Source organism: Sminthopsis crassicaudata, chromosome 3, assembly GCF_048593235.1.
Source record: "Sminthopsis crassicaudata isolate SCR6 chromosome 3, ASM4859323v1, whole genome shotgun sequence".
NCBI lineage: Eukaryota > Metazoa > Chordata > Mammalia > Dasyuromorphia > Dasyuridae > Sminthopsis > Sminthopsis crassicaudata.
This window is the reverse complement of record NC_133619.1, coordinates 432,747,810-432,767,970: the sequence shown is the minus strand read 5'-3', so window position 1 is coordinate 432,767,970 and position 20,161 is coordinate 432,747,810. Positions and strand designations below refer to the sequence as shown.

The 20,161-nt window shown below is 35.7% G+C and overlaps 1 protein-coding gene across 1 annotated transcript in view; it reads right to left on the bottom strand.

The window, feature by feature from the left end:
• Positions 1-20,161, bottom strand: part of TTN (titin) — a 322,669-nt gene that overhangs the window by 259,987 nt on the left and 42,521 nt on the right. The window contains 22 exon segments of the mRNA XM_074302990.1: positions 735-860; positions 1,076-1,360; positions 3,387-3,618; positions 4,827-4,992; positions 6,974-7,115; positions 7,211-7,471; positions 8,262-8,522; positions 8,628-8,888; positions 8,984-9,247; positions 10,106-10,366; positions 11,507-11,767; positions 11,856-12,119; positions 12,232-12,504; positions 12,605-12,871; positions 13,886-14,167; positions 14,283-15,976; positions 16,065-16,233; positions 16,334-16,498; positions 16,606-16,892; positions 17,533-17,777; positions 17,891-18,124; positions 18,517-18,722. Coding sequence (XP_074159091.1) covers positions 735-860; positions 1,076-1,360; positions 3,387-3,618; positions 4,827-4,992; positions 6,974-7,115; positions 7,211-7,471; positions 8,262-8,522; positions 8,628-8,888; positions 8,984-9,247; positions 10,106-10,366; positions 11,507-11,767; positions 11,856-12,119; positions 12,232-12,504; positions 12,605-12,871; positions 13,886-14,167; positions 14,283-15,976; positions 16,065-16,233; positions 16,334-16,498; positions 16,606-16,892; positions 17,533-17,777; positions 17,891-18,124; positions 18,517-18,722 — 6,606 coding nt within the window.

The following is a 20,161-nucleotide window of genomic DNA, read 5'->3' as shown; positions in this document are numbered from 1 at the left end:
TCCAGGGTCACCTAGCTAATATGTGACTGAGGTCAAATTTGAACTCAGATTTTCCTGACTCCAGGACTGGTGCTTTATCCACTATCACTGATCTTACTTAACTATGGATAAAGCCAGTAATGTCTTTGAATGGCTCTTAAATGTTTCTTTCACTTCTAGCAAGGCCATTATTCCCATTTGGTCCATATGATATACACACTTAAGTCTCTAAAATAGAAAGGTTTTTAACTCAGACAGGAGATTCTTTTTAAATTTAAACTACACAGACAAAATTAATGTAAATTAAAAAAAAAAAACAAAAAAACGTTGACCTAGAACAGTAGTTTTTTTTTTTTTTTAAAGTTCAATTGGATTCTGCTTACCATTATTTTTATTTATTTATTTTTAAAATAAGATCAGTAGCTCTTAAATCACAGTCTATAGTTTTCTTCCCAGGAATAAATTTTAAGGGGTCCATAAATTTGTGCATTTTAATAATATTACTTTAATATGATTGGCTTTCTTTGTAATCTTAGGTATTTTACTTTATGCATTTAAAAATCTTAATCTGAGATCAGTCTATAAGGGTTTGCCGAATTGTCAATATGTCCATGACATATGAAAAAAATTAACTCCAGCCTGAAATATTTCTGTCCCAAATTGGGAAAGGGAAACAAACTAATAACTTCTTTGGGTTTAAACATCAGAGCATATGAAGAAAGAATGAACAATAAATTTATTTTAACTAAACATACCTGTGCCAGATACTCGGCACTGAAAGCGGGCTGGCCTTCCTTCAGAAGTCACAGTGTCTCTAAGTGGGGTGATGATGGCAGGAGGATACACAGGCATTTCCTGATCAGGAGATATTACTTCTGGAACTAAAGAGAGAGACCCCCAAAAGTTATGATGATGAGATGATGTGTTAACTGGCTAGAACCTACAAACACACTGTTTCACTCAAGGTATCCTTCAGAAGAGTTGGCTACACAAATGAATTTTGGCAAACTGAACATAGTTTTTAAATTAATTAATGAAACTCAAAATAAGAATTCATTTGTATTGTCCCAAGGGCAAAAAGCAAAATGTGTCTTACCTTCCACTGTCAGAGAAGCAGAAGTAGTAGCAATTCCATAGTCATTCTTGGCTTCACAAGTGTAAATGGCAGCATCTTCTGGGAAAGCCTCAATCAATAAAAGAGTGTATTCTTGCCCATCATGAAGAAATTTGCACTTGAAGCCGGTAGAGAGCAACTGTTCCTCTTTGTACCAGGAAATTTTGGGTTGAGGTCGGCCTGATATCACAGTGCAGAAACGGGCAGGCTTGCCAGACTGCACTGTGGTGGGCTGGAGTTCCTGTAAGATTTGGGGTGGCTCTGGAGCTGTAAGGAAATCAATAAAAAAATGAGCTTATTAAAGAGTGCTTAGGGGCATGACAACTTCCATTCCCTTATCTGTAAAACTGGGAAAAGGTAGCATCTATGCAATAGTTATAAAAAGAGCAAATGAGATGACATATGTCATAAAAGCTGTTATAAAATACAAGCACTGCAAGCATCTAAGTGACCCGTAGCAGTAGCATTTTTAGACTTTCACTGTAAATACTATGTATTCTCATTAAATACCAATGACACACCTACATCTTATAAGCCACATTAAAGGTATTTCTGGATTTCTCTTGTTTTCAGAACTTCTCCTATTTGCTGTGGCAGGAATGAAGGAATACATTTTGATATTTGGAGTGGAGCATTAGTGAATTCAACCACAGTTCTCTAGATCCCAGACCTGATAGAATGTAAAATCCTGGAGTGCAGGACCTTTTTCTTTTGATTTTTGCTCTCTATATTCACAAAGCTTGGCAGGTTGCTTAGAGTATGGGAGAGTTGGTTGATAAATATTGATTGATTGATTTACATTACATCTTAGTGTCTTTCTTATGGGAAAAAGTTGTACAAGAGTAAAGATGGAAAGGAATTTTGAAATCATTTAGTCTAATCCCATTAATTTATAAATGGAAAAATCCCAGGTTCAGGGAAGAGACTAGTGATAAAATTGACATGCAAATCCAAACTTCCTGACTTACAGTCTAGTATTCCTTCCACTTGATTGCACTAAAAAGTAGGCTCAAAAAGAGCAGTCTCATATATATTGTCCTTAGCATGGTACTTGGCGTACATTACACATTTAATGAATTCTTGCTGATTTGATGACTTAGATATCTAACTCTCAGACTACATTGGAAACTAATCATTTCACTCATTCATATTCTAAGCCCTTCTAGAGAAGTTTGCTTAATATGATGTAGCCTGAAATGAGACAGGGATGCTGTTTAGGAGGATTTTTTTTCATCCCTTATTTAGTGGCATAGTGGATAGAGTAATGGATATACAATTGGGAAAACATGAGTTCAAATACCATCTTAAACATTTATGAGCTATATGATTTGATTGCCTTGGTTTTATTCACCAATAAAGTGAGGAAATAGTAACAACTACTCAGTAGTGTTGTGGTGATGATAAAGTGAAAAAATTTAAGTAAAAGCATTCTGATGTGCTATGTAAATGTCAGCAATTATTATTCTCTCTGTCTTATTTGGAAGCTAGTCAGCTTCAAAACAGGTCAGTTCCAGGGCTTGATTTTGTGTGTGTGTGTGTGTGTGTGTGTGTGTGTGTGTGTGTGTGTGTGTGTTGTTTATTTAGACTTTACGTAAAAACACATTGTAGGATTCTGGCTTTTAATCCACTCTATTATTTTTATGGGAGAATTCATTCCATTCACATTCACATTAATGATTACTAACTCTACTTCTCTCCATCTTATTTCCCCTTGTTTATATGATTGTCTAGACTTCATGATGGAGAAAATGTAAATAAAGCTGATTAAACTTTAAAACATTTTAAAGTACAATTTTTCCTCTTTCTGTAAATGTGGCTAATAAGCTAATTATTAAATGTTTAAGAGCACATCACTTATGGGTTACCATATGTTCATCATGCTAATATAAATTTCTGGGATGCTGGTCTTTTCATTTTTCAGTGTTAATACTAAAGTCAACATGATATATATGATATCTTAGATATCTTATATATCTTATATATAAGATAAGAATCTTAGGGAGTGTTTTCAGTACTTCAGGCTGACTAAAATGTACTCAGCTAGGGCTGGCACTGATTTTTTTTACTATCTATCTGCCCTACAGTTTTAACACCAATAAAATTCAAGAAAAGTATGATGATATATATACATAAACACTTTGGATTGTTTTGAAAAAGGAAGAAATAGGGAAAAATATATATATATATTGCACAAAAAAAATACTAAATTAGAGCAAACCCCAAATCCTTAAAAATAGTATAATTTCAGTGGGTAAGACTAGATCAGAAAAAATGCTTTGGACTCTATACATACCATTGACGTAGAGAGTTACAGAACTCCTATTTCTTCCTGCAACAAACGTGTATTCTCCAGCATCACTTTGTTTGGTCTCACTAATAAACATCCGGTGGATTCTTCTTTCCACTACATATTGATGTCGTTCTTGAATCTGAAAGTTGATTTCAATGCCATCCTTGTACCAGTGGGCATCAACATCATCTTCATTGACTTCAAACTCAACAACAGCACGTTGCTTCTCAATGACCTGTGATCAGAGCAAATGATAGAAAAATCAAGGTTCTTGTTTCCATTCAATTTGCCTCTTTCTGAATTCACTGTTGAAGAGTATGTGACATTTACCACAGGCCAAGTTATAAATCATCCTCTTTGCTTGCCTTATTGGATGGATGATTGGGCATCTATACTAAATCAAAATCAGAATGAAGCTTTGTTTTGGGGAGATGGTATCATTATCATTAGGAGACTAATTTGTTCCCTGATTGAAGAAAGAAAAGTTGAGCCTATTAGACTATTTTTTCTTTATAATAAAACTTATAAGATCCAAGTGTTGTTCAAAGGTGGCTTAGTGGAAAGATTGCTGGATGGGGTGTAGAAGAGCTGCAACTGACTACTGTAGGCTGGGCCACTTATTAGTTTGATGATTCAGGGCAGGTGTCCTGAGATGCAAGTTACTCATATATAATATGAATGTTTCAAATATTGGAATTATCATCAGGAAATCCTAATATGCTAGTAAAGCACAGCTATGACCAAGCCTTCTATCTTTTAAAATATCTTTTTCATAACTAGGATATCATGTAAGAGGACTAGCATTTATTTAAAAAGAAACTTTGCAAAGGTAGCAGAGAACAAAGGAGAAAAACACAATGAAAGTAAAAGGAGATAGGACTAATTTGAGACCCAGCTCTAATAGGAAGTTTTTTAAGATATCAATACTCCTCTTTTCTCAACTATCTGTGGGCAAAAAGAGAGCTTCCAAGGAAAAGTCACCTTGTCTTATATGACAGACTGACTACCATGTGATCCTATTGGTTGCTTTAAAAACAGAATTCAAGTGAGTCTTTTATTTTTCTCCCACTGAGTATAAAGTGGTCATTTACAAGGCAATGAAGCTTCTCCAGCTGTTTCATGATAGAATTTAAGTCTAGTTGCTGTGGACACCTCAATCCTTTAGATGAATGAACACTATATCTAAATTAGTGTTAGTGCAAGAGTTTGAAACAATAGGGATTAGCTAATGACATTCCTCACAAGGTTCTAGTTAAAGTAAAAACTATTGGTTTTCCTTCTGTTCATATAACAGACAACTATTAATAGCTGATGGTTTTCACTTGTCTCATGTTTAATATCTATAGATCCTTTTAGCAAGGAAAGACTTTCTGAGCATTTTTAAAATGAAGCACCCAGAGATTTTATATTATGCACATGTACTGAACAGACATGCAGTAGTACCTGGACCTCCTTGCGAATGCTACGAATGCGAACATCTCGTCCTTCAACAAAGAGGTTGGCGGTGGACATGTTGCCTCCAGCTACAACAGTGTATTGGCCAGCATCAGACATGCGTGTGGAAGGAATGAGAAGGCGATGAACATATCTCTCCTTCTGTATCTTCATTCTGAAGAATGAAATAAAAAATTGTGTGTGAATATGTAGCAACATAAAGATATTTGGGAATTTTAAAGATCATGAGCTTTTGAAGTGACATCAGAGAGTATCTAGTCCCCATTGTAAACCCATATGGAGGAATATGGAGGTTGCAAAATTATAATTTATTATTAGTAAATGTTGATTTGTTATGGGATCACATAAAAATTTATTGGACAAAAAAAGGGTTGTAAGTGAAAAAGTTTAAGAAGCTCTTCCATATTCCTCATTTTATAAGCAATAAAATTTTTATAACCAGAAGTTAAATGAGTTGGCCAAAGTCATAAAGATATAAGTACTAAACTTAGGCTATAATATTTGTACCATCTTCTAGGGTAGTTTTGAAGCTCAAATGAATTTTTCATTCTATATTCTTAGCACAGCATTTATATTTACAGCATTTAATAATATTTATAAAATTGAGCTGAATTGTATAAGGCTTATAAATTATAAAACATTAATATGAATATTATTATTTTTCAAATCAGAATTAGAGATTATGTTAAGATTAGCGATATAGAACTGAAAAGGTCCTTTGAGCCAATCTCTATATTTTACTAGGGAGGAAACTGAGTCCCAGAGAGACTAAGGGACTTGCTAAAGGTTAGTAAGAAGAAGAGCTAGAATTTGAATGCTGGTTGTTTTACTCTAAATCCAATGTTCTTTCCATAACACCATTAGAGGGAAGAAAAAAATGGAGGGAGGAAGGAAAGGAGGAAGGGAAGAAGGGAAAAGGGGGAAAGGAGGGAGAAAGAAAGAAGAGAGGAAGGGAAAGAAAGAGAAAGGAAAGAAAGAAGAAAAGAAGGAAGGGAGGGAGGGAGGGAAGGAGGAAGGGAAGAAGAGAAGAAGGGGAAATGAGGGAGAGAGAAAGAAGAGAGGAAGGGAAAGAGAGAGAAAGGAAAGAAAGAAGAAAAGAAGGAAGGGAAGGAGGGAGGGAGAAAGACAAGAAAAAGGAAGGAGGGAGAAAGGAAGGAAAGAAAGAAGGGAAGGAGGGAGGGAGAGAAGGATGAGAGAGAAGGAAGAAAGGAAAAACAGGCATTTATTAAGAAAGGAAGAGAGGAAAGGAGTGAAGGAGGAAGGAAGAAAGGAAGGAAGAAAACATTTATTAAATGGTGACTATGTCCTAAGCACTTGCCACATATTATATCATTTTATTTTCACAAGATGGACTATTACTATCCCTAATATAACTTGAGGAAACTAAGGCAGACAGAGAATTAGTGACCAGTGTAACACAACTACTAAGTGTCTGAGTCTGGATGTAAACTTAGGTCTTTCTGACTCCAGGCTTAGCATACTGACCATTGTGTCACTCAACTGTTTTATTGTTGTTATTATTATCATCAATACTATTAACCTAGTGATATGGAGTGACTTTGCATTGTGTCTCTGAGGGATCAAGTTTTCAGCTGATCCAAACAGCAGTGGAAATAACTCTGTTGAGTGTGAGTAGGTTGAATATATTACCAAAAGGAGTGAAAACAATGACATGAAAGGTATATCTGATCAGCTGGATCAGTCAGAAAGCAAGAGTGAGCAATGACAAACTGAGAGCCTGGATCACAGGGTCAAAGATGAAAAGCTGAAAAGCACTTCAGAGATTACCTATTTCAACTTCCTCATTTTATAAATAAGGAAACTGATTTGAAGAGGGGTTATTTGCCCAAAGTCACACAGGTAGTAAACATTAGAAATAGGATATGAACACAGGTGTTTTAAGCACCATCCATTGAACAATACTGCCTCATATTTTGCACTATTGATAATCACAAAATATTTAAATAACAAAAAGAAAACCTCTAATATGTTGTGAAATACTCTCTGAATAATTAATTGCATTGGATGAGGAGGGAAGAGAATGATCTATGACTTGAGATAGCAGATCCACACAAATATAGAAAGAAAGATTGTTAGTAATTATCAGGGCAAGGTTGTTCTGTCCAAAGGATCACCTGTCAGCAATTTGTAGTTCTTGTCCATCTTTCATCCATTGTACAGTGATGTCAGGTTCAGAAATTTCACATTCAAACATGGCTCTTTTCTTCTCAAGAACTTTAATATCCTTAATATGTTTCCTAAATTCAATGTGACGAGCTGGGAAAACAACATGGAAATATGGTTAAGCATTTTGCATAACATCTTGAAAGAAGTTATAATGCTTCTCAAACATCCTAATTGTGAAAGATTACCTTCCACATAAAGGGTAGCTGTTGATGTGGCTTTTCCAGCCACAAAAGTGTACTCAGCAGCATCCCCAAAATGGACATTCCTGATGTTCAGAGAGTGTGTGAGTTTCTTGGTTCTCATCTGGCATCTGTCAGTTGATTTTATCTCCACTCCATTCTTTAACCATTTATAAGTAATGCCTTCATAGTTCACAGTTACTTCAAAGGTAATAGTGTCCTTTTCTTCAGCATTGATATCTTTCAACATGGATGTGATCAAGATTGCTAAAAAGGAGAGAAAATTCAGACAGGTTTTATGTTTGTATGTTCTTGGTTATTTTAGGAGAAGAATGAAGGAAAATCTTCAGGAAAACATAGTATGATTGTCTTTCACTCTAACTAAATTAAAACAACTTTACACTGAGATTTTAGAATGTGTGTGGTATTTGACAAACATGGAATTCAATATAGTTTCAAGCTGACAAGAGTCACCATTTTTGGTATGACTTGCAATGGAGTAGGTGCTCATTAAAGACTTGCTGATTTGGATTGTAGAGCAAATAGGAAAAGAATGGTAGAAAGCAAAATATATGATTTTTGAGTGTGGGGATTGTTTTCATTTTTTGTCTTCTCCAAAGTCTGTTAAAGTATAGAACAATGTTCTTGTTTAACCTGGGGTCTGTAAACTTAATTTAAAAAAATATTTTGATAAGTGTTTACCTGTAATCTTATGAATTTTATTTTATACATTTAAAATATTTTTCTAAAAAGCATCCATAAACCTCATCATATTTTCAAATGGAGCTATAACACAAGAAAATTTATAATACCTAGTATAGGGTTTATCATAAATGCTTGTTAAGTTGAATTGAGAGCCTTTGAGGTGGGGCCTTGGTGTTTTTCTTTCCTGGAAATTTAAGCTACGTGAAAGTAATGGAACTTCAGAAAATGGTGAGCCAAATATACCCTCACTCATTAAATTCCCAAGCAACTATAGAGGACAATGTTAAGAAAAGTTAGGGGACACTGAACATCCGATGCTTTTTGATCTCCATTAACTTTTCCCTTGACTTACGTGTCACTTTCAGAGTGGCACTGACTTGATCATTTCCACAGACAAAAGTATATTCAGCAGAATCCTCAGTGCTTGTATTCATGATGATCAGCTGGTGAAGCTTTCCTTGCACAACTATCTTAAACTTCTCACTCATTTCAATCTCTACACCATTCTTCAGCCACATGGAAGGGACGTTGAAATGGGATACCTCACATTCAAAAGAGGCTGTTTTGGTTTCAGGTACCTGGATGTTTTTCATGGTCTTTGTAATGTGTAAAGCTATGAAAAGGCAGAGAATGACACAGTTATCAAAAGAAAAACTGGATGAAAACAAAACAAAACAAAGGGTTTACCAGAGGAAAGTGAAAGGAACAAAACACTTACTCTCCACAAAGAGTTTAGCTTTGCACTCAAGTTGTCCAACCATAGCTGTATATTCTCCAGCATCAGAGGGAGCAATATTCTGCAGCATCAATTTGTGAACCTTTCGCTCAGAAACAAGCCTGTGTTTGTCACTTGGTTTAATCTCCACATTCTTATGGAACCATTTGACAGGAACAGTGTCATGGGAAACACTCACTTCAAAAGCAACAGTGGCATTTTCCAAAGCGGTCACATCCTTTGGTTTTTTGATGATCTTGACAGCTAAGAAACAAAGTTCAAAACAAGTCAGTGGTGGACTTGGCTTAATGAGATATAATCCATGAATCAGTTTGTAAAGTGTTTCCATGCTGACTTACTTTCCACATGAAGTCTGGCACTGGCTCCCAGCCTCCCAAGCTTAAAACCATAAACAGACTCATCGACAATAGCACAGTTTTTAATTTTTAGTGTATAAATGTTTCCTTTCACTGAGATTTCGTATTTGTCATTTGACTGCAGCAAAACACCATTTTTAATCCACTGAACTCCTTTCACATCAGGATGGGTCAGTTCAATAGTAAAAATAGCATCTTGTGTTTCCGTCACAGTTAAGTTCTTTAGTGTCTTCTTTATTTTGACAGCTGAAAGACAAAAGCATGATTGGTTTGGAAAATGAAAGTGATCTACCTCCTTGTGCAAAAGGCTTGAACTAAAATGTTAGGCAATCTGTTCTATTATGGGACCACATTGATAAAAAACAGTGATTCAAACATTTTGAGATTATGTAATATCTCTCTTTCAAAAGGCCCCTAGACATTATTTATGGAATCTTTGAGTTCCTTTGACCATATAAAGCCTTGAAGACAATAAGTACATAAATATTTTACAATGTTTGTAAAAATTAAACTTTGTTATCTCTATCAATGCCAAAAACTGATTGGGAGGTGGCAAAAATAAGAGAAGGATTTATGAAATCACACTGATTTAATTAAAACAAAAAGAACTAGTAAGTAGAATGTCAGGATGTCATCATATCACATATGTGTTACTTCATCTTCCTGCTTCCATGTCTCCCATATGGCACTTAAACTATTGCATAGGTGTACAAAACAGAGGGGAAAAGCTCTGCAATGATTTTGCTATATCAGATAAATAATTATACATAAAGCAGACATGCCCCCTCAAAAGAATGTAATTAAATATTAAACTAATATTCATTCAAATATTTATTAAATACTGTTTTCAGAGCACTATGATTGAAAATGTGCAGAAGGAGGAGGCACGAATTTTGGATAAGACATAGTACCTCCTATTATAGAGCTTACTAGTGAGGAAGGCACTAACATAATGCATATTATTAAATAATAAGTTTATATAAAACAAAGCTTTGTGAAAAGTCCAAGTGGGAAAATTGTTCTCAACTTGGGGTATAAGGAAAAACATGGATTAGAAGAAACAATGATTTTAAAAGCAAGAATCAAAATGACAAAACCACTGACCTTCAACTTTGAGTTTGGCAGATGTCTTAGAGGTGGCCACTTTATAGGTATATTCTGCAATATCATCTAATTTTGTGGCCACAATAATAAGCCTCCTTTTATGATGCTCAGCTTCACTTTTGATATTGTTATTCATTGTTAATGGTTTGCCATCTTTGAGCCATTCCCCTTCTGAATCTGGGTTGGCAACTTCACATTCAAACACAGCTTCCTGGGATTCAGCTACTGTTTGATCAGTGAGTGGCTTGGAAATAGCTCCTCCTGTGGAATGATATAAGTACAGATTTTTTATTAAGTTAATGAATAATTTAAATTTACTTTTAATCAATGAATTTGAATTCAATAAAATTTAACTTGTATTAGTAAAATTACATTTTATCTATTTGATTAATTTTAATCATATATATATATACACATATACATATACAGAGAGAGAGAGGGGGGGAGAGAGAGAGAGAGAGAGAGAGAGAGAGAGAGAGAGAGAGAGAGAGAGAGAGAGAGAGAGAGAGAGAGAGAAAGAGAGAGAGAGAGAGAGAGAATATACTACACAATCTAATAAGCACTGGGAAGATAAAAAGTGAACAGCATATCTGTGCCTTCTAGCAATCTGTAGTCTCTCAAGGAGAAAAGACATGTACACAAAATTTAATACCAATTTAACTAGATAAGTATCAAATAAAAGTTACAAAGAATGCATTATACAGAGAGGAGAGAAATGATTACTGGCTAAAGACATTAGATAAAGCTTAATGGGGGAGATGATTTGGGAGCTGGGTCTTGAATGATGGTTGAAATAGCAAAAGTGCAACTTGGGGAAAGGGATGAGGAAAGGATATTTTGGGAAGATGGACAAATATGAAAGATGGAATAGTATCAGAAACATTTTAATATTTTAAAGCATGTTAGAATAAATTTTTATTATTATCTTTTGTTTTCATATCATCAACATTTCCCAATGACCCATAACAGTCTGGGAATCATCTTATGACAAAGAATAAGAGGGGAAAAAGAGTTCAGCAAAAAACCTGATGTATTAAAATGTGAGATATAGGCAGTGGTATATACCCATAATTCCCTACCTCTGCAAAGATGCAGAGGGATGTAAGACTTGGCTCAAAAAAAATAAAGCTAAGAATTTCTAAGGAATGCATGATCCATCTGAGTTTATCATCCCTTATTTCCTCACTATGTAGTTAAAAAATTAACAGAAATCGTTTGCTTTAATCATATATACAAATTGTATATTTACAAAAATAAAGTCATAAAAGAAAGAAAAGGAAAAGGAAAGAAAAAAATTAGAAATAAAATAATACTATACTAGGAAGTTAAACTGTAAGATTAATTTTCTTATGTTAAAGTTAAATCCCCTGCCCCCACAAAATAGTTTGTTAATTTGCTAACCTGCTACTGTAAGTTTTCCAGATGTCATATTTTCTCCTGCATAAAATGTATATTGTCCTTCATCATCTTTCATCATATTTAAGACTGTCAATTTATATATTTTTCCATGAGCTTCAATTTTGTATTTAGAACTAGGTTTGATCTCTTTATCCTTAAAATTCCATAAGACATCAATTCCAGCATGAGAAAGCTCCACCTCAAAGACAACATTTTGGGTTTCTGTGCAGGTCAGGTCTTGGAGACCTTTGATGATTTTGATTTCTGGAAATGAAAAGTATAATTTGCTTAGATATTACTGAATTAGGAAAGTTGATTTTAATCTACTTTGGATGAATGAAAGAACTCTTACTTTCTACAGTGAGATTGCAACTAGTTTCAACTCTGCCAACCATCAACTTGTAAGGTCCTTCATCTGAAGCATAAGTTCGATTAAGCACTAGCCGTTGTTTAGTTCCTTTAATGACTGCTTGAACACGATCATCAGGTTTGATTTGTTCATCATTTAGATACCATTTAACAGAAGATACATCAGGAACAGAGACTTTGCATTCTAGGACAGCCTTTGTGCCCTCAATAACACTGACATCTTTTAGAGGCGTTATTACATCAACACCTATAAAACCACAACAAAAGTAAATGAGCAGCATGAAAAGATTAAAAAAAAATTTCTCCAGAGATCCTCAAATCATATATTTATAGGAAATAGAAATGGTGAGTATGCTTACTGTAAACAGAGACTCGTCCGCTGGTTGAAAGTCCTAGCGCAGGAATGGTGAAGGAATAATGTCCAGCATCTTCTTTGGCCATGTCCTCAATGAGTAACATATGTGATTGCTTATCTATCACAATGTGGATCCGATCATTGGGTTCCACTTCCTGGCCATCTTTCATCCAGACACCTTCCACATTTTCCAAAGAAACCTTAACTTCAAGCTGAACAATGTCACCTTCACAGACTTTTTGATCACTGAGTCCTTGGAGGATAGCTATCGGGCGGGCTGTGGATTATATCAAGGACAAAAAAGAAAATTACAATTATATCACTGATTCAAAATAAATGCAATTGCATCAGTTTGAAATTGATATGGGAAGGCTTACGTTTCATCTTTAGATGGCAGCTGGTCTTTTTCCCATCTACAACAAAGCTATATTCACCCTGGTCTTCCTTAGTTACATCCTTGACAGTGAGATTCTGACGACCACGGCGAGATGTAATAGTGTATTTTCCATTGGATTTGAGTTCTACATCACCATGATACCATTTGCCATCCACATTTTCAGGGGAAATGATGCATTCTAGCTCTCCTGAAAAAGACTCTGGCACTTCGATATCCTGAAGTTCTTTTACAAACTCAACAACTGCACCTGGAGTAAAAAAAAAAAAATTATCAAAAAAAACTATTGAATTAATAAATAAAACCACGAGTTGGTTTTATGAAAAAGCCAGTAAAATAGATAAACCTTTGGTAAATCAGATCAGAAAAAGAAAAGAGGAAAATCAAATTGTTAGTCTTACAATGAAAAGGGGGATCTTTCCACCAATGAATAGGAAATTAGTGAAATAATAAGGAGTTACTTTGCCCAACTTTATGCCAATAAATTTGATAAATTTGATAACTTAAGTGAAATGGATGACTTTCTCCAAAAATATAGGTTTCCTAGATTAACAGAGGAGGAGAGAAATTGCTTAAATAGTCCCATTTCAGAAAAAGATATAGAACAAGCTACTAATCAACTCCCCAGGAAAAATCCCCAGGACCAGATGGATTTACATGTGAATTCTACCAAACATTTAAAGAAAAATTAGCCCCAATGTTTCACAAACTATTTGAAAAAATAGAGGATGAAGGAGTCCTACCAAATTCCTTTTATGACACAGACATGGTACTGGGCTAGAATGTTGCTGGGCAAACGGAGTCAGTGTGTCTTAGAAGAAAGAGTACTAGACTGGTGGAGAGAACTAGCTTTTACTCCTGAATCTGTAAATGACTAGCTGGGGAATTTTCTAAGAATTACTTAATTTCTTTGCTCTTTAGTTTTACTATCAATAAAATAAGGTAACAAAGTGATCTTGGGAGTTCTTCCAGTTTAACTATTTTGTTGAACTTAATGAAAAATTTAAATTTTGAGGAAAAAAAATATCACCAAATCACCAAATTGGTTTTGAAACCACAAAGTTGAACAGAGTTTACTCCTGTTCCTTTTTTTAGGCTGCTTATGAAGTACTTTCAGATATATTTAGAAATACAAATATAGTCTGGAGATTTGGGCTTTTGGCTTATTATACACAATTCACAAATGAGTTCCTTTAAAAAAAGAAAATCTGCAAGAGTTACATGAAAAAAAGTTAGGAAAGAAAACAAATCCTTTCTTTTCTACCTTCAACAAGGAGTTTAGCTGTTGTTTTTATGTTTTCATCTTCTGCAAGTACACAGCTGTAGTCCTCAGCATCAGACATGTCAATTGTCAGTACAGAAAGAAAATGGACCTTTCTGTCAGAGTGCATTCTATATTTATCTCCAGAATGAATCTCCACACCATCCTTAAACCATTTCACTTTGACAAATGGCTCTGAAGTTTCACATTCAAAGGTTGCCATGGTGTCTTTTTCCTTAGCAACAACATCTTGCAGTTCCTGTGTGAAAGTGACCAACTGTTTGGCTAAAAAAGAAAAGAAATTGGAAAAGTTACATAAAATGTATAATTTGGGTAAAAAGGAAAGAAAAGTACTGATCCATATGTGGTAGAGTCACAACAGAAAATAATTCTGAGTTACCTTGGACAAGCAAGAAAGCATGACTTGAGGTCTCCCCAGCTATGTTGATGGCTTTCACCATGATGCTGGCTGAATCTTCAGCTGTCACGTCTCTTATAACCAATTCACAAACATTATCTTCTGGCCAATACCAGTAGATCCGGTCAGATCGTTCAATCTTGACTCCATTTTTATACCATTCACATTCAGGGTCTGGTTTCCCCACTACTCTAACCCGAAAATGGGCATCGGTTCCTTGGCCTACTGTTTGGCTTTGAATTCGTTCTAAGATTTTGGGAGCCTCCATACTTGGACTAAGTTCAATTCTATCTGGTTTAAAGGTTGGGATTGTGATTTTGCCTTCCTCCATGAGGGCTTTCTTCTCTTCCTCAGTTAACTCTTTGGTCCAGTGGAGAAGTTCATCCTTTGTCTTCTTTAGCAGCTCTTCATAGGACTCATCTTTCTTCCTAGATTTGAGCTCTACTGCTGTAATGGCCTCGTAGTATCCTTCCTCTGTTCTGCGTTTGAATTTACTCCGTAACTCTTCTGACTCTTCGGACACCTTCTCATGGGTGATTCGTTCAGCTCTTTTCAGTTTTACTACTTCTTTGGTTTCTTTGGTATCCACAGGTTTATCTACCTTCTGAACCTCAAACTGAAGTTTTCCAGGTTCATGATACTGAATTTCAGGCTTGTGTTCAGGGGCTCTACGAAGGACAGACCGAAAGTCTTCTCTCTGTTCAATCTCCAGTTTTACTTTATGTTCAGTCACTCCTTCAGGGTTTTCGGCAGTGACTCTGACTTCACCTGTGTCATAGGATTTGCAATCTACTATGTCAAGATAATAAATGCCATCATAACGCACTCTAAACCTTTTGCTTTTGCGAATGAGTTGTCCGTTGAGATACCAGTTCACCTTGGGCTGGGGGTAGCCTGTAACACGGCAGCGGAACCGAGCAGTTTCTCCTTCAAGTACTCGGACTGGCTCTGGAAACAAAACAATGTCAGGCTTTTGCTTCTCTTTTTGGTCTGTTGTTACTCCAGTAAGTGCACCCTCATGGGCCATCCTCTCTAGTTCCTCAATTCTTTGCAATCCCTTCCTCCCTTCGGGTAACTGAGATTCTTCAACAAGACTTTTCTCATCTTTAACAATAAGGGTGGCGGAGGTGTGATCAGTTCCATATTTATTACTGGCTCTGCAAGTGATAACACCACTATCCCTGGAGTAGGCAACTCCATAGTCAAGACTGCAATATCCAAATTCATTGATCATGCGAAGCCTGTTGGCTGCTTCCAGTGGCTTGCCATCATGGAGCCATTCAACAACCATGGTTGGATCACCAATTGGTGTGAGTCTGCATTCAAAGTGAGCAGGTCCAAAGCGTTTGAGCCTTAAAGAGGTAAGTTTTTTCTTAAAGAATGGTTTCTGTTGTTTCTCCTTGTCATAGAGGTCTCCCTCTTCCCATTGCTCTTGACCATATCGTAAATGAAGAGGCTCCAGTTCTGGTGCTGCAATCTCCTTAGCTCGGTATGTTCCACGTGGAATAATTAGTTTTCTTTCTGGTTCAGGTTCTGCAAAGTCAACTTCAACATTGACTTTACATCTTGTGGTGTCTCGACCAGCTTTGTTGATAGCTGTTGCAGTATACCATGCAGAATCATGGCTGACAGTAGAATCAATTTTTAGGGAAGCTTCTCCCTTGACTCCTTCAATTCTATAATACACGTAAAAATATGTTAATATAAATGGAATGGTTATTGAAATTGTATAATGGCTCTAAAAATAATCTTCCACAAACTTACTTGATCTTTGGATATTTATGGGGTACAATAATGTCACTGTTTTTCAACCAAACAATATCAGGATTTGGATTGCCAGTAGCCCTGACCTTCATCTCAAGTCTAGAACCTTCCTTTACATTGATGTTTTTCAGTTTTTCCACAAACATCGGTTTCACTAGGTGTTCCACAGCTAGAACAATAAGATCACCACAGAGTGAGTGACACTGAAATATTCTTTGTAATCCCCCTCCCACCCTGATCATGTGGCTTTCTGTTTTCACAAACAATACCTTCAACAGTTAAAGTCATTGAGATAGATGATTTCCCTGCTCGGTTTTGTGCAACCACTGTCCATTCTCCTGAATCATCAGGTGTTGCAGGAACAATGATCAGTGACTGTGTACCGTCTTCTTTAATTACTACTTTATGGGTAAAGTCATTGACAATCTGTTGGCCTATAAAAATGGAAGGAAAATGTATGTTCAGGGGTGCTTCAATTGTCAGATCATCCCATAAATTTATTTTTGAGGTTGTTATTCATTGAGTGAAATGTATAACATACCATTATGAAACCAGAATGTTTCTGGCATAGGTCTGCCAACAACTTTTAAGTCAAATCTGGCAGTCTGTCCTTCTAAACATTTGAATGAAGTGGGCTTTAATACGAAGACAGGTTTATAAAGTCTTTCCAGTTGTGACTCATCTGTTTCATCCAGACGCCGTCCTGGAGAAATACGTGCAGGCGACATGCGGGCTGGACTCATTCGGGCAGGAGACATTCGGGCAGGAGACATATAAGCAGGAGACATACGGGCAGGAGAACGGCTTAAGGAACGAGGAGAGACCGATCTGGAAAATATAAGACAACAAATCACTTTAAAAGGCATAAAGGAAAATAATCCAATGTATTTTTTTTCCTTCCTTCATTTGTTAGGTCTATATTTCAATTATCAAAAGGGCAAAGATTTTTATTAAATTTGAACAAATTAAAGACAATTTAAGAGTTTGCAACAATACCGCACTTTAAGCTTTGCAGTGCACTTCATACATATTATTTAATTTGATCTTTACAACATTCCTGTGAAGTAGGTGCTATTATTACCCACATTTTACAGATGAAGAACCTTACACTCAGCTAGTCACCTAACTAACAAGTAATTGAGGTAGGACTTGAACTCAGATCTTCTTTATTTTAAGTCCAGCACTATACCTGCCATAGGATACAATTAGCTATATAAAATGCACCTTCCATGGACAATATTCCAAGGTAGTGGAAAAAGAAGAGTGATGATTATAACATGGGGCATGGAAGCAAAAATTCCTGATTTCTATTTATGCTTTTATTAATATCTATATCTAGAGCAATGAGCTTTGCCAACTTTATCTTATTTTCATTTCATTTAGTTATAATTCATTAGTGAGACTGTTGAAAAGTACCTTAAGATCCAATCACCAGATCAGATAAACATGTAATAACCCAAAACCTTACCGAATTCTGCTCATGGCATCTGGTGTTGGCATATAAGATGGAGCGCCAAATGGTGCAGAAGGTTCCACATAAAGTTTGCCTGAGCAAATTGCATTCCCTTTGATATTGCTAGCAAATGCTGTATAGATTCCTTCATCTTCTGGAAGAACAACAGGTAAGCGCAGACTAGCCCTGCCATCCTGAAGAAAGTCCATTTGATAATGTTCACCATGTTTGATGCGTTTGCCATCTTTGTACCATGCAATCTGTTAATAAAAATATTCATGGAGAGAATCCATTGAAAACAATTGTATCACAACCAACTTGTACTCAATCTTTATGATACATAGACATATGGTGGGTTCTTTTTTCATGTTACCTTGGGTAATGGATATCCAGACATCTTGCAATGGAAAGTAGCACTCATTCCCTCAACTACTCTATAATTCTTTATCCTTAAGTCAAATCCTGCTTCAATAGTTTCAGATTCAGCAATGTCAACTGACATCTTTTCTTCACCATCTTCTTCAAGAAGTTCTTCTAATGTTGTCTTTATAATTCTATATTCAATTTCTTTAATAAGTCTCTCTTCAAAGGAAGAAATATGGAATTCCTATGCAGAAAGAATTAACAGTTGCATTTTTAAAGAAAGATTTCCAATGCATAATTTTTATATTCTATACTCAAAGGCTTCCAAGAATGATGATTTTTTTTCACGTTTCCCTTTAAGTAGGAGCATCTATTCTGCTTCATTTAGAAAATATTAGCAATGAAGGTTTAATTTCATTGCTTTGTTCTTTAATGAATGGGGATGATCTGCCCATGAGAAATGTCATAAAATAAAGGAATGCTGTTGCAAATTTATTTGGAAATATCTTGTTTCACCATCACATATCCTAAAGTCCCCTTCCATTCTCATCCCCATTTAAGATGGAAAATTATCACAAGCAGAACAGAAATAATAAGAACAAAATATGAAGTAGAGATGAATATTATTCTCCTTACCTGGTCCTCTACAAAAGATCTGATCAGAACAGTATCCTTAGCCATTTTCTTCCTAATCAAGGCTTGTTCTTTTTCATATTCTTTTTCATATTCAGGGTAGGGGAATCCAGGTGCCATCTCCCCAACTTTGGGTTCTTGAACAAATGCAGTCATTTGCGTTTGGTAAAGCATTTCATGCTGTGACTTCATCAACAGCTCATAATCAGCTAGGAGATAACAACCTGAGTTAATTATTTCTTTATTAGACAATTACTATGACTAATCAAGGAAAAGAATGGTCAGTAGAGAGAACTTGTCATATACCTAAGTTCATTATATTAAAATCCATATTTCCTAGAAGGTTAGACTCAATTCAATTCAACAAATATTTCCTTTTTTAAAAGTTTTTTTATTATTTTATTCTATTTTTTGTATTTTTAAAATTATAGCTTTTTATATGCAAAACATATGCATGAGTAATTTTTCAACATTGATCCTTGCAAAAACTTCTATTTCAACTTTTCCCCTCCTTCCCTCTACCCCCTCCCCTAGATGGCAGGTAGTCCCATACATGTTAAATATGTTAAGTATATGTTAAATACAATATATGTACACATATTTATACAGTTATCTTCAACAAGTATTTCTTAAGTACAGTGCAAGGCACTGCACTGGGCACTAGAAACAAAAATGAACAAGCCTTTCCCTGTTGTCAAAGAGATTACATCCATTAGGGAAATACAACATGAAAGAAGCAAATAAAAAGTATGAATTAACTTAAGTGTTTGGGATAGAGCACTAGCTGGAGATATCAGAAAAGGCCTCATGAAGTAGGTAGCCCCTGATTTGAGTCTTAAATAGAGGTAGGGTTGAGGAGGGAGGGTATTTCAAGCACACTTGACATCCTATTCAAAGGCACAGTGGTTGAAAGGAAAAAAGGAAGGAAGGAAGAAAAGGAGGAAGATAGGGACAGAAGAAGCAAGGAAAGAAAGAGCAGAAGGGAGGGGGGATGAAGAAAGAAAAATAGAGAGCAAGGAAGAATGAAGGAAAAGAAAAAAGAGGAAGGAAAATGAGGAGGAAGGAAATAAAGAAGAGGGAAAGAAGGAAAGAGGAGAAAAAAGAAGGAAGGGAGAAAGACAAAGAGAGAAGAAGTAATGAAGGAAAGAGGAGGAAGAAGAGAGAAGGAAAGGAAGAAAAGAAGGAAGAGATGGAGGAAGAATGTAGAGAAAGGAAAAGAAGGAAAAAAGGAGGGAGGAAGGGAAAATGAAGGAAAGAAGAGAAGACAGGGAGGGAGGAAGTAAAGAAACAAAAAGAAGGAAGAAAGAAAGGGAGGAAGAATGAAGGGAAAGGGGAAAAGGAGGAAAGAAAAGAAAAAAGAGGGAAGGAAGCAAGGAAAAAGAAGAGTAAAAGGAAAGGAGAGGAAGGGAAGGAAGGAGGGAATGAGGGAAGGACAGAGGAAAAGAAGGAGAAAATGCAATAAAGAAGTGAGGAAGGAAAAGAACATTTATTAAGTACCCATTATGTGCCAAGCACCATGCTAAGCATTTTACAAATACTATCTTCAATCATGGGAGGTAAGTGCTATTATTATTCCCATTAAAAATTAAGACAACTAAGACAGAAGTTAGGTGACTTTCCCAGAATTACACAACTACTAAGTATCTAA